Below are 13,762 nucleotides of genomic sequence, written 5' to 3'. Positions count from 1 at the left end.
ATGTTAGCAAATTTTCTTCATTGTTACACAATTATATGGAAGGGGGGCGTGGCTATGGAACGATTTTGCACTTTTTCAATAATAACCAACAGCTGTGAATGGCCAACTGTGTTGGCATTGCCGCTCAGCAAAGTAATCATGAATTGCTTGCCGCCAGAACAACGCTTCCAAATTGTGGGAATTCACTTTGAAAAACAAAAAAAAAAAAATTGTTTGCGAAGTTCATAGAGCATTGGCGGTATTATCGGAACTGCCGTTACAGTGAATGGCGAGCACTATCGCCTGTTCCACTGTTTCCAAAAATTAATTAGCTAAACATCGACAACATTTGATTCCACAAGACGCAACTTGCCCAACAGTGCAATTTATTGCAATATTCAAGCCACCATTAACGCCGTACCGCCAGATTTATTAGAAAAAGTTGTCAAAAATTGGATCGAATGGAACATGTAATTTATAGCCGCGGCGAACATACATATGCCGGATATTATATTCAAAAAATAACTGCCATGAAATTATCTACCAGATTATATTATAATAAAAACAAATATTCGCTCCAACAATATTTCTCTTTTGTATTATCATTTCAAGTTCTCAAGCTCATAAAACACATCCTCACTAACCTGAAAGCAAACTAGTTCTCAGATTCAATACACCAATAAAGTTGAAAATGGAGAGTCACCTTTCTATTTGATGACATTCGTATACTTACATACATATATGGGCATAATTTGTATCCAAGTCATTTCGTTAAAGGCAGCGTTCATTTATAAAGTACATATAAAATGCTTGCTCAGATGTACCATAAGTATATACATACATAAGTGGAAAATAAGAAATATTATTCTCGAAAAACAAAAAATATATACTTTTGTATATTTAAATTCAAATATAAACGCAAAGTTAAAGTACCGTATTGTATATTAGAATAAGTAATTTCGTTTACTCGGTATAACCCAAGTTATCTTCAATAAGTATGTACACAGTAAACTCTAATTATATATTATCTATAACCTGAATAAATTTATTTAGACTTTTTTCTTAAATTATTAATTTAGCGTACGATTATATAAATCCATGTAAGAAAAACTTTACCAATTACATGCATACATATGTATTAACCAAATCACAATATTCGCATATGCACATAATAATAAGTACTTAGTAATGATGCATAAAATGAAATCATTCGAATAAAATGAAAACGTATAACAAAACAAAAATGTGTTTGTGGTTGGTTTCACTGGAAATATAGGGCATAAAAAAATTTGCAGACATACCTACAGTAGAACACTAAAATCTTTTTCCATTACCTTTCGAAATTTATAAATAACGAAAGGAATTTGATATTTCAGTGCTAGCACAAAATAAATGCCGAAAATAAAACAAATTTAATTCAAAAAAGAAATAAAACAACAAATTTTGAGTTTGTACCATCGAATTTTCTTCATATTCTCAAGGTAATAGTGAGCGGGAAGGCGCATTTAGAGACAGGGGCGGCTCGAAATTCAACGGAAGGGTTGGTGAAGGAATGCTCTGCGTGGAGCCCCTAATCAAACTCAAATTCAAGCTACCGAACCATTGCAGTGTGTCCGAAGCAAAGGTAAACGCAAGCATAATTTTATATTTACGTATGATAACTACAATCGTCCCGATCATTTTGAAAGCGATTAGAAGGATGTTGGCGAACAAATTTTTTAAACATTTTCAACGATTTCTGTTTATTTTTAATATTTTTGCAGGGCGCATTCATTAAAGGTGGTAGCAATAGACCAACAACAATTTTATGTACGTTTGATTGTCAAAGCAAAGTATTGGCAAAGTAAAAATTAAAAAATGAATTCGCCTTGTTTCATTCTGTGCTGACAGCCACATGGACACGGCAAAAGAAAAAAATACCAGTCTAACGGTTAGACGCGATAGAAGTGAAACCTTCCGTAAAACAAACTGAGAGAGAATGAGACGAAAGCAGCGTTAGGGGCGGGATAATTATAGGTTCATTATAATATTGCTATAAAGTTCATATTTTATTTTCTTCATTTTATTATTATTCGTCCTCAATGTTTTCAATTTCAACAAATGGTACGAGTGGCTTATTATAGCTAAAATATGATACAAATGCTTTGGTTTCGATGTTGTCAACATATCTTTGAAATACCGCGTCAATTGTTGTTTTTGATCGTGTTGTCGATTCAGTGCGATTGTTACATATTTTTAAATTGAATGTTGTATTGAGAAAGTCAATTAAAGGAACCGCTGTGTCCAATGCAAAATTTACCTTAAAATCGCCACTTAAAATCATTGGAACTTTATCGTAATCTTTTCTAAGTATCCGCGATACTTCTGGTGTATACTTTATTAAATTTTCGTGAATGAATTCCGTGATGCTATTTATTGATTGATTCGGTGAAATATAAATTGCCACAATTAAAACAGTTTTTTCATTGCTCAATCTGGTTTCGCATGCACATATTTCTCCCACTTTAGAGAGCTGAACAGACAGTGATTCTAGTTGCTGTGCATTCAGATCTATCTGTGGAGTTACAATACGAGCACCGTCATTTTGATTGTGGTATATTGCAACATCGCCTGCAATTGCGGTAAATATTTAAAAATGAAAATATTTACGAATATAAAAATACGGACGCAATACAGCACACGCGGTTGCTATTATGAGCGTCGTAACGCGTATATTACACAGACGTACTAACATACACACAAACATTCGTAGGACGCTTGGTCTAAGTAAGTATTAGGTAGTGTAGTATAGGTATACATAATGCCTTCTCGCTCACCGTGGCTCCGTAATACACAGGCGCGCACACATACGTACTAGCATACATACAAACATACATACGTATGACGCTTGAACTAAACACCAAAGCAAGTAATAGGCAGTGTAGTATACATACAAACTACAATACTCACTATACTAGCGTGTTAAGCAGTACGCAGCCACACACATATACGTATATCAACATATAACGCTTCGTAGTGTCGCTTTTTCGTTTCATCGAGTCTCAAATCACTCCCAACGATTCTAAAGAAGTTTTCACTTCAAAAAAAAAACAAATGAGCTGATTTACCGATACCACTTTTAGTAGATTTACCTTGTATTTTTGTAAATGGGGAACTACAAAAACTGTTTTAAAACTTCGTTAGTTTATTTGGCAGTGTTTAGGAGATTTTTCATTTAAAATAACGAAAAATTATCAGAACAAATGCGTTTCACTCTAATTTTAATAAAATTTTCGACCTGTAAATAAGAAAAATTACGCGCTTGTAGTTTTTTACGCACGCAAAGCAGAAAAAAATTAAATATGCACAAAATATGTAATATTTTCAGTTCACTTACACTTTTTAGCTGCATTCTCAATCTTGACGATCACCAACAAGCTTGCTTCTTTTTCTAACGATAATCGTTTCTCTTTCGTCTTGCAGTCGTGTTACAAAATCCCAATCTAAAAGATATTAAATTACACAGTATCAACACGTGAACGATTTGCGCGATTTGTATGGCAAACGAAACGAATGTTCGCTTCGCGATAGATTATTAGGCAATATATCGAACTCCTCTATTATCGATAGTAGTTCATACATATGAAATATCCTACTCGTGACAATCTTGTACATTTCATAAACAGCTGTTCCTATTGTGATGTGTTTCTTTTAGATTTACCATCGAATGTTATGCGTGTCGCATACAAATTTTTAATTTCATAAATTAAATGTTAAGTTTAACAAAATGATTATACATTGTGCCTGCTTAAGAGGCACTTTCACGCGTCTGAAAAGTCACAATAGTTTGCGGCAACCGTTGGTCGGTTTTCTGCGGCCCGCTCCACTCAACAGAGGCTTTAACACAGTACAAGCTTTGCGTTCGTCGCAAAAACAATTATTTGGACAGCTTATCTTTAATTTTCCAACAGTTCGTGGTAATGTAAGTCTACGATTTGCAAGATATCGTAGTAATATAAGCAACACAGTCCAGAAAACTGAAAATCCGGTCAAAGTGAAGTTGCATAGAAAGGATGTGGTACGACTTATTAGCTTGGCAAGATCAGAAAAATTGGTGCTGGCTGGTGTGTAAACATGCTTCAGAAAGAGTTATGATTAAAAGGGATTCAATAGCGATATTTTACAGGCGCAATGGGTTGTTTGGTAATCTCTTCAGCCATCACAATGAGTGTACCTTTTGCGTTGGGCAAGATATTAGACATAATATTCGACAAGAAAGAAACGAATGTGGACACCATGAATAAGTTGAAGAATTTTTCAGTAATTCTCTTTGGCATATTTGTACTCGGTGGCTTAGCAAATTATCTCAGAGTTTACCTATTTAATAGCGCATGTAAGCAAATAAAATTGTATTTAGTTTTCATATCAATAAAAGACCTACTTTTGTATTCACAGCTTTGCGTATTGTGAAAGACTTACGATCCAGGGTATATCGACGAATGCTCTTGCAGGAAAGTGGTTGGTTCGACACGAAAGGTACTGGTGAGCTGTTAAACCGCTTAGTGAATGATACCTATATGATAGGCAACTCGCTAAGCCAAAATTTATCAGATGGACTGCGTTCAGCAGTAATGATTATAGCCGGCACTTCAATGATGGTAAGAAAAATTAAGTTAGATCGTTGTCATAACTCCTCTTTGATCTGTCTACTAAGGCCCCTCTATAATGTAGAGTTGTTTTCAAAATTCATTGATTGCTTTCCATATTATTAGAGTTGCATACTACTGTAAAAAAGTATTTTACGTATTGTGTAATATATGAAAATATCCATAGATATATACGTCGCCAAGCTTGGCACTAGTTAGCACATGTGTTGTACCATGTGTGGCTGGTATGGCTATTGTGTATGGTCGCTATGTTCGCAACATTACTCGAAGACTTTTGGACAAATTTGCCGATATATCGAAATCAGCTGAAGAACGTTTGGGTAATGTAAGAACTGTTAAAGCATTTTGTAAAGAGATCGAAGAGAGCAAATCTTACGATCAACTCCTTACCGATGCATTAAATCTTGGTTACAAAGAAGTACAAGCACGTTCCATATTCTTTGGTTTGGTTAGTAGCGAAATTTCTACACATTTAAATATTTGGCATAATTCAACGATATTTACTATGTAGACTGGCTTTTCTGGCAACGTGATAATAATTTCTGTACTCTATTATGGAGGCACATTGGTTATAAGCGATGCACTCACTATAGGATCACTAACTTCGTTCATACTGTATGCTGCATATTCAGCCATATCCATAAATGGCCTCTCTAATTTTTATACGGAATTAAATAAGGGTGTGGGAGCAGCACAACGCGTCTGGGAAATACTCGACCGCCAATATGCAATCCCACTACACACGGGCTTAAAGCCACAGCTACCTCCACATGGTGAAATTAAATTTGAAAAAGTACAATTCAGTTTTCCGGCTCGTGCAGAAAGCATAATTTTGAACAATTTTAACCTCACACTTCTGCCTGGAGAAACAACTGCGATTGTGGGGCGAAGTGGATCAGGGAAAACCACAATTGCGACATTGTTGTTGCGCCTATATGATCCGGTACAAGGGAGAGTGCTATTAGATAACGCTGATCTGAGAGAATTAAATCCGGTTTGGTTGCGAAGTTACATCGGTGCGGTACATCAGGTAAACCACAAAAAAAGGCATATAATTTAAAAATAAAAATTATTTAATTTTCTATAGGAGCCCACACTCTTCTCTGGCACCATACGTGAAAACATACTTTATGGTCTGAATCCTGGCACTACAATTAGCGAAGCAACATTTAACGATGCCATACGGAAAGCACATGTGGACGAATTTTCTTCACAATTACCAAATGGTCTCAATACGCTAGTTGGTCAACGCGGTATGATGCTGAGTGGTGGTCAAAGGCAACGTGTAGCCATAGCCAGAGCTCTTATAAAGGTAGCAAAATCGTAAATAATCACTAAAAAAGCAAAAATTTATACAATAATTTGTTTCATATAGAATCCCGCGATATTAATACTTGACGAAGCAACGAGTGCCTTGGATTCTGTGTCCGAAGAACTAGTCCAGAATGCCATTGAGCAGGTATCTAAAGGGCGCACAGTACTTACAATAGCGCACAGACTAAGCACGATACGCAATGCAGATAAAATCGCCGTTTTAGAAAATGGCAGTGTTGTAGAGGAGGGGCGTTACGATGAGCTGATAGCTAGTGAGGCAGGCACATTCAGGGGCCTAGTTCGGAAACAAGCATTCATGCTAATTTCGTGATACTTCATTTCGCATAAAATATTTAAAAAGATATAAAACAGTTTGTGATCTTCGCCACTTTTAAGTTTCATAGCAAAAATGCGACTTTGGTTTGGTTATAGGGATATTTCAGGCGCAAACTATTGTTATTAACTTTGTTTTATGACTTGGAGTTGTTTAATGTGTGTGATTTAAAGTAGCTGTAGAAGCTTTAAGAACGCCTTGCCCACCAACGTTGTTAATAATATGTTTATTGTTATTCAGTCGCAATAATGGTGTAGCAGAAATATAAAATGGATTTTTTTTTTTTTAAATAATTTAAAGAAGTTGAGCATTTCTTTAAAATTGATAATACATTAAGAAAATGGATTATTTAAGGTTAAGCAACGTGTGGTAAGTTCTAAATACCATCGTTAATTTTTTTGCGTTTATCGTGGCTTATTTGTCTTCAGAAATTTTCCTGCGGCACATATTTGCCCAATATTTTATAGAATGCAAGATTTCTGCTTATGAAACTTTGTTTCCAAATCCGGCTTTTAAACTTAAAACTTGTTTAGTGTGCCCACATACGCTTCCATTTCTTTTGTGTTATTGTAGAAATATAACCAATCCCTATACATATACTGGGAATGCTGCTGAAGTGACAGTCCTTGGCCGATATAAATCCTGGTTGTTGTTGTTGTTGTAACAGCATAAACATTCCCTATACTTACATACGGTGAGTGCTGCTGGAGTGACAGTCTTTGGCCGGATATAAATCCGGGTCGTTTCGGTAACTGTCGTGGAAACGCATTTTTTTTTTGTGTCGATGCATTTGCATATTTTTCTACAAATTATCCCACTCTCTTTTCCTTTTATACTCTCCCCGCCTTCGATATGCTCCTCTAACGAAGCTTCTGCCAGAACAATCGTTTTTGTTTCCTAAACGATTTGAAATGTTTATTTTTAGATACTAACCCAATTTTTGCCAAGCACTTGAAACTTACGCTTCGCCGGCAGAGATATCATCACTGCTTTAAAATTCTTTAATCATTTGAAAACCTATAAGCACTACAGCCTTTATTCGGGTTTCGCATATACACAATTAATAATAACGCACTTTATTTCAATAAAAACCGTTATTTGTCTGGTTATTTATGCACAATAATGTAAACGAATTGTCAGTTAGATTTATTTTCGCTCACATATTTTTCGCAGTAAAACTAAAACCAGCTACTCCCAGTGTTTACAAAACTAAATATGAAATGAGCTTGGTTATTATATTAATACTAAACTTATCGAATATTTATTATAATTAAATTTTATTATTATTTAATCTTCTCTAGTTTTATTCATAACCATAATTAAAATGTCAGCTTTTAATTTATCTTGCTCATTTTCTGGCAATTTTGAAAGGTATGTATCTAGTAGACCAAAGAAATGTTGGTTATTGTTTTTCTGTCTTTCCGTAATACGACTTTTAATATACTCATTCAACGTTCCAACCAATAAATCAAACTTTCCCTGGGCGTCTCTTGACCGTGTTCTTGGTGGTAATGGATTTTGATATGATTGACTAATTCGGGGCTCGTTTATTGGCGATTCCTCGAGCGCTTCAATAAAAGGCCTTTTCGGTTCAGTTACATCTTCAGTAGTTTCGTCGTCTTCCGATTCATAATCTATGCTATCATAACAAGATCTTTTTAGCGACGAATTGCAAGCTTCTTCTTCCGAGTCGGTACGGTCAGTATTGGAAAAAGTTCCTGGCTCAGGTTCTCCCTTCTGTATTTTTATCATGTCGCTCGATCTTGCGGGACAAGAAGCATATTTTTTTTTGCAAGGCCCCCTGAAATATCATAAAATAAATCTCAGCTTAAAAACTTTTATGTTTATACAAACACACCGCGATTCAATAAAATCACGAAGAAACTCTAAATCGTTCATATACTGCCAAACTGTTAGTTGATTTCGATCAATATAGTTTCTGCATTCTTTTACATATCGGTCACGAAGTGATCTCCAACGGGTCTGGCATTTTTCCACTGAACAGTCAAAAACAAATTATTTATTTACGTGCGTATGTTATTTATTTTGTGCATTTAGACAGCAAATATTTACCAGTCTCCCCCGTTTCGGTAGCTACATTATTCCAACATTTCTTAAGTATTAGCTTTGTCTTTTCAGAAGTCTTATTGTTTCTATCATAAAGGCAAGGATATTGCTGAACGGCTTTTATTAAGTCCCTTTCAAACATGTTAGAAACAATTTCTTCTGAACATAAACTCATCAAACGAAATGATCTTTAATCCTTTTTAGACGAGGGAAAATTTACCAACAAAAAAACTTTAGATTCATGCACAATGTCCGCAAATATCTTTCTTGATTATTTTCGCAAAAACTTTTTGATGTTTATTGTTGTAAATTTTGTTGACGCTAGTTTAATCTCAGCTGACCGTTTTACTAATGATGAGCCGTAAGTTCGAATAATAAAAGTCGATAGCTCAATCTATTCCTAACCATCAGCCCAACAATTCACATGCAAATTTTTCCTCATATTACTCGGGCATAGAGATAGCGAATAGAAGGCGGCGCCTAAAGATTTGTTTATTTTCAGTACTGACCTCACACAACTACCAAAATCACCAAAAATAAAGTGGAACTTTCTTTTGTATTCTTCACATGGTGGTTCTATCCTATATATCTTTCATTTCCACAGTATTCACTTTGCCAATTTTTCATATGTATAATTCAGTGATTTAGCTTAGGAATGCAATATACTCAGTGTTTCGATAATTTGTATCCTAAAATTCGGTTTACGAATTATATAAAAATCTATTACAAAATTGTACCGCCAATTTCTATAACCATTAAGCTAAATACACACCAGGCAACCATTGCAGCAACTCGGCCATGTTGAAGCAACCGTTGCATCGTGTGTAGCTGTGTTGCCAAATGATTTTCGTGTTGCTGCAACCGTTGCCTGAAATATCAAATAAATTTGATTTTTGGGATAGGTTGCTGCAACCGTTGCTTCGTGTGTATCATTGTTTACTGCTGAAAATTATGTTAATTTTATAAACGAATATAAAAATTTGAGAGAGCTGTGGGATATAAGTAGTGAAAAATATAAAAATAAAAATTTTAGAAAAAAAGTATACGAACAATTAAAAAATGAATACAATAAAATTGATAAAAATTTCAAGTCCGCAAAAGCGTTTCCTGTTGCAAGATACCGCAAAATTATTGCCAGTCTAATTTCTGCTGATATTGCCTCTCTCATTATGGTATCTTGTTTCGTTATTTTGGCCTTTACGAAGTCCAACAATTTTCTAAACAGGGCTTCGTCCATCCTCATGTAATTTTTATAGTCCGCTGGCTCATTTGCCTTCAGTTCTTTCAGCAGCCTCTCGTTCGAAAAGTCGATTTTTTTAAGAGCCAATTTTTGGACCAGATTTTTTTTCTTCTTCATTTTCGTACAAAAGTTCGTCAATTATAATAAGAGAAGTAATTTTACGCATTTCGTCGATCATTTAAAAAATTTAATTTTCGTATCTTCCGCTTGTACCTTTCCTGCACCACAGTTATACACAATACTGAGATTGAAGCAACGGTCGCAACGTGTTTCTTAAACAAAGGCAACACGTTGCTGCAACCGTTGCTTCAACGGTTGCCTGGTGTGTATTTAGCTTTATTATGGATCAAGTTCTCGATTCGAAGTCACAATAACATCATTCCCACATGTGTTTCCGTAAAAAAGATTATTTCAATTGAATTATAACCTGTTGAGGGCATGACAAGGATAATAGAGTACATGGTTGCGCCTTCCGAATTCGAATTAAAAAAAAACGTTATTTATCTATATTAAAATTTCGATTCAAACATTTTGGTTTTCATTCTTACTTTTCTCAATATTTCCAAAAATAATTGTTGATTCGATTTCCCACATTCCTTATAAAGAAGCACAAAAACGTGAAACTAACAAGCTTTCATGGCATGTTTTTTTATTCGTTTATTTTTATTTTTCATTTCTTTTATTTATCCTAGATAAAACATAACATAGATTAAAAAATTTTGAGCAAAATATGAAAACAATATTTGTTCACTTAAACTCCCCTTTTAGTTAGAAGTAATTGGCACAAATTATCGCGCACAGTAGTAGGGCAATTATAATGATGATTAGAAATTAGTGTACATATTACAGTATGCTGGGTTTATGACTTGTCAGTGCCTATCAGCTGTTGAAGTATTCGCGCTCATTGCATAGAAATCTGTATGGAATGGATTAGTACAATGTTCTTGTTTTTATTTACTTAATCCTAAAATGTTTTGCTTTAAAATATATCGTCAAAGTGCAAATTTGCTGCGATCTCCAACGGCTCTACAAAAAGTAAACGATGTAGCTAGGAAATCCAGCGTTTACAAGCGGCCGCAGTTGAGTATTCCACACACTGATCATCTGCAAACGCTAAAAACGCAATTGTTTCAACAACGAAGCGAGCTGAACCCCAGTGAATGGGAAGAATTGCGAAACGATTTAATTTCCAAATATAAACACATAAGCACCAGCAATGTAGATGCTATAATAATGGGGTTATGTGACGGGGCGGAAAAACTGGCGCTCGCTAAAAACTACGTACATTATTTACGCGGATGTGGATTAGAACCAAATAGAGCGACAATAGGGCGTCTACTGAAGATTTACAATGCTGCGTATCATGCAAGAGGTGGAAGTGACACAGCACTGACTGTGGAAGAACAGCAATGTATTTTAGATATATATTCCAAATTACGAGAGCGTTATGAAATCTTAGATGCCACAACATGTGAAAATTTAATCTATGGATTAGTAAGCACAAAAGAGTGGCGCACAGGAATAGAATTACTGAGTATGATAAGACTAACGTGTACGCCGAGTATCAGCGCATATACTGAACTAACGATAAAGGCTTTTAGTAAAGGTGATTTAGAAACTGGCTGGGATTTGCTTGAAGAAACTGTGACGCAACGCAAAGAACCCAAATGTGAATCTTATTTAGCATACTTGCAGTATATAGCTAATGATGCAAAAAATGTTCAATACGAATATGAAAAGTTCTTATCGTTTTTGGAGAAATATGAGCTGATTATAACAGCAAAAGTGGCACAATATATAGCACAAAATTTAAATGCCACGCTACATACGGTCAAACCCTCTCAATTAAACAAACAAGGCAAATGTAGCCATTGTAACCTGAGTATGAGGGAGATCGCTACTAGCGATGCAGAGTATGCCAAACTCAGCAATTCCTTCTTAAATAAAGTTCTTATACGCAGCGATATCTTCCAGAAATCAACGCCTGAAGAAGTGGAACGTTTCAAGCGCTACGTCACGCAAACGGCGCCATATGATTGTGTCATCGATGGCCTCAATGTAGCTTATTCCATGGGCGCAAAAAAATCACCAAAATTTTTAGCTGCATTGGTAAGTTTTTCGTTATCGTGTAATGTTTGGTATTTATTATAGTTTCTTTAGCTAGCTAATGTGGTCAAACACTTTAGGAACCAAGGCAAACATGTGCTTGTACTGGGTCGAAAGCATATGAATAGCTGGCCAAAAGATGCAATATTTTATATACGGAAAAATGCTAGTATGTTTCTGACAAACAATCTGTGAGTAATATTGATTTGACTTACATATTTAATTTAAAATAATTAAAAACAAATTTAGTTCCCAGGATGATCCTTTTCTTTTGTATGCTACCTTAAAAAGTGGTCAATCAACTGACTTTTTCTCGCGCGATCTAATGCGCTCGCATGCATTTTTGCTCGGAAGCGAGTTGAGTAAAATTTTCCGACGCTGGCAACAAGAACATCAGTATGCGTTAATTACACAAACCGACAATGGAAAAGTAATTATAAAGGTAATTAAAATGAAATAACGGGCGGCATAGCCGACTCATCTAACAGTAGGCCCATGAAACGTGCGGTTTCAACAAGTTGGTTCCAGAGGGAGTGTGTTTGGTTGAGGGAAAGGAGTTTGAGAGGGCATGTGAAAAGGTAGTTAATATCGTGCGGGTGCCTTCACATGCCGGACATATCGCACTCTAAATACAAAAGGGTCACAACTCAAAATGTTCCTTCTGCTCAAATATGAACGAGACGTTATCAATAAAACGGTCCGCGGATAACATATGGCAAAAATAAATTTTTTGTTTTTTGGTAGGACTGTTATAAGCTTACATGGCAAATTTCAGCGTGATATGTCACATAGTTTGTTTTCTGTGCTACTGTAAACAAGTCAAGCTCGAGTGTGGAAAATTTTGAGTTGTGACCCTTTTGTATTTAGGGTGCGATATATTGAGTATGTCGGGGTAGATGCTAGATAAGTAGGAGTTTAACCTACTACAATATTCAGACCGTAATTGAGCCAAATTTACGCAGGTCTCACGAGACAGCTGAAACTCTTCATCTGCAATGGGTGGTAATAGGTCTCCGATAACGGCATTCGGGGGTCGGAAGTTTTAGAAAGTGGTGAGATTCTCCCATTGAATGTCGTTTAACGTCTGCATATACATATACTGTCCGGTATTGGCGTAGGTTCGAATCTCGGTGAAACACCAAAATTAAGAAAAACATTTTTCTAATAGCGGTCGCCCCTCGGCAGACAATGGCAAACCTCTGAGTGTATTTCTGCCATGAAAAAGCTCCTCATAAAAAATGTCTGCCGTTCGGAGTCGGCTTAAAACTGTAGGTCCCTCCATTTGTGGAACAACATCAAGACGCACACCACAAATAGGAGGAGGAGCTCGGCCAAACACACAAAAAGGGTGTGTCATCGACTTTTATCTGTAGATTGACCTGTTTCATCCCACGCTACTATAACAGTCCTCTCGCAGGAGCGGTTTTGATTAAGCACGCAGTTGGCCTGTGGTGGTGCTGTGCACTCTGTGGAAGCCATGCTGATGTGTAGCTGGTATCAGCTGTTTCGTATAGAATGGGAGCAGCAAGGCCTCAAGTGTTTTCACTACTGAGGAAAGCAGATTAGTCGGAGGATATGACTCCCTTTGGTTGGCAGGTTTCTCAGGTTTCAGTAGTGGGACCACTCTTCCTGCTTTCTACTTGTCAGGAATTATGAGAGTGGCCAACGACAAGTAGAAGACCTTCGCGAGATATTCTACTCCTAATAAACCCAGCTTTTTCAGCATCAGCATGTTAAGTCCATTAGTGCCAACAGGTTGGTAGGTACTATGGCTCGACAGTACCCGGTTCGAAACCACGGGCATGAAAATTAAATAATAGAAATTATAAAGAATAATAAAGAAATTATATAAATTTAGCTGGATTACATTTTATTATACGTACGCTAACTTGTTTAATTGCAGGAACCAACGCGCCATTTGCTTTGCACGCATCAAGTGCAGGACACATGGCATGTGCCATACAAGCAAAGCTACTCATCAAATCCTGCCGAAATATTTGAGGTGCCTGAAAGTTGGCTATGCATAAAATTTAACAAAATGAAATAAATTGCTCACATCTTTTTAAACGTATTTTT

General features: G+C 36.0%; 3 protein-coding genes across 3 annotated transcripts; 2 read left to right on the top strand and 1 right to left on the bottom strand.

Annotated features, from left to right (window-relative positions):
• The first annotated feature begins 3,672 nt into the window (after positions 1-3,672).
• Positions 3,673-6,310, top strand: LOC129238864 (ATP-binding cassette sub-family B member 10, mitochondrial). Its single transcript, XM_054874086.1, has 7 exons — positions 3,673-4,082; positions 4,145-4,351; positions 4,414-4,616; positions 4,792-5,073; positions 5,137-5,655; positions 5,713-5,937; positions 6,001-6,310. The coding sequence occupies exons 1-7, from the start codon at positions 3,746-3,748 to the stop codon at positions 6,268-6,270; spliced, it is 2,043 nt and encodes a 680-aa protein (XP_054730061.1). The 5' UTR covers positions 3,673-3,745; the 3' UTR covers positions 6,271-6,310.
• Positions 6,311-7,531: 1,221 nt separating this feature from the next.
• On the bottom strand, positions 7,532-8,698 carry LOC129238664 (uncharacterized). Its single transcript, XM_054873766.1, has 3 exons — positions 8,347-8,698; positions 8,132-8,270; positions 7,532-8,074 (listed from the first exon to the last, which is right to left on the bottom strand). The coding sequence occupies exons 1-3, from the start codon at positions 8,513-8,515 to the stop codon at positions 7,561-7,563; spliced, it is 822 nt and encodes a 273-aa protein (XP_054729741.1). The 5' UTR covers positions 8,516-8,698; the 3' UTR covers positions 7,532-7,560.
• Positions 8,699-10,446: 1,748 nt separating this feature from the next.
• On the top strand, positions 10,447-13,753 carry LOC129238661 (mitochondrial ribonuclease P catalytic subunit). Its single transcript, XM_054873764.1, has 4 exons — positions 10,447-11,689; positions 11,741-11,877; positions 11,936-12,128; positions 13,590-13,753. The coding sequence occupies exons 1-4, from the start codon at positions 10,550-10,552 to the stop codon at positions 13,731-13,733; spliced, it is 1,614 nt and encodes a 537-aa protein (XP_054729739.1). The 5' UTR covers positions 10,447-10,549; the 3' UTR covers positions 13,734-13,753.
• The last annotated feature ends 9 nt before the right edge of the window (positions 13,754-13,762 follow it).

This window comes from Anastrepha obliqua, chromosome 2 (genome assembly GCF_027943255.1).
Source record: "Anastrepha obliqua isolate idAnaObli1 chromosome 2, idAnaObli1_1.0, whole genome shotgun sequence".
NCBI classification, from domain to species: domain Eukaryota; kingdom Metazoa; phylum Arthropoda; class Insecta; order Diptera; family Tephritidae; genus Anastrepha; species Anastrepha obliqua.
This window is presented reverse-complemented; position numbering and strand designations above follow the sequence as displayed.

Bases quoted from the DNA above. Each gene is read 5' to 3' on its own strand.
- LOC129238664 (XM_054873766.1), bottom strand. From the start codon at position 8,515: ATGAGTTTATGTTCAGAAGAAATTGTTTCTAACATGTTTGAAAGGGAC. The intron at 8,271-8,346 runs GTAAATATTTGC...TTGACTGTTCAG, and splicing joins TACCGAAACGGGGGAGACTG to TGGAAAAATGCCAGACCCGT. The intron at 8,075-8,131 runs GTGTGTTTGTAT...ATGATATTTCAG, and splicing joins CGTGATTTTATTGAATCGCG to GGGGCCTTGCAAAAAAAAAT.
- LOC129238661 (XM_054873764.1), top strand. From the start codon at position 10,550: ATGTTTTGCTTTAAAATATATCGTCAAAGTGCAAATTTGCTGCGATCT. The intron at 11,690-11,740 runs GTAAGTTTTTCG...TAGTTTCTTTAG, and splicing joins CAAAATTTTTAGCTGCATTG to CTAGCTAATGTGGTCAAACA. The intron at 12,129-13,589 runs GTAATTAAAATG...GTTTAATTGCAG, and splicing joins ATGGAAAAGTAATTATAAAG to GAACCAACGCGCCATTTGCT.
- LOC129238864 (XM_054874086.1), top strand. From the start codon at position 3,746: ATGATTATACATTGTGCCTGCTTAAGAGGCACTTTCACGCGTCTGAAA. The intron at 4,352-4,413 runs GTAAGCAAATAA...TTGTATTCACAG, and splicing joins TTACCTATTTAATAGCGCAT to CTTTGCGTATTGTGAAAGAC. The intron at 5,938-6,000 runs GTAGCAAAATCG...TGTTTCATATAG, and splicing joins TAGCCAGAGCTCTTATAAAG to AATCCCGCGATATTAATACT.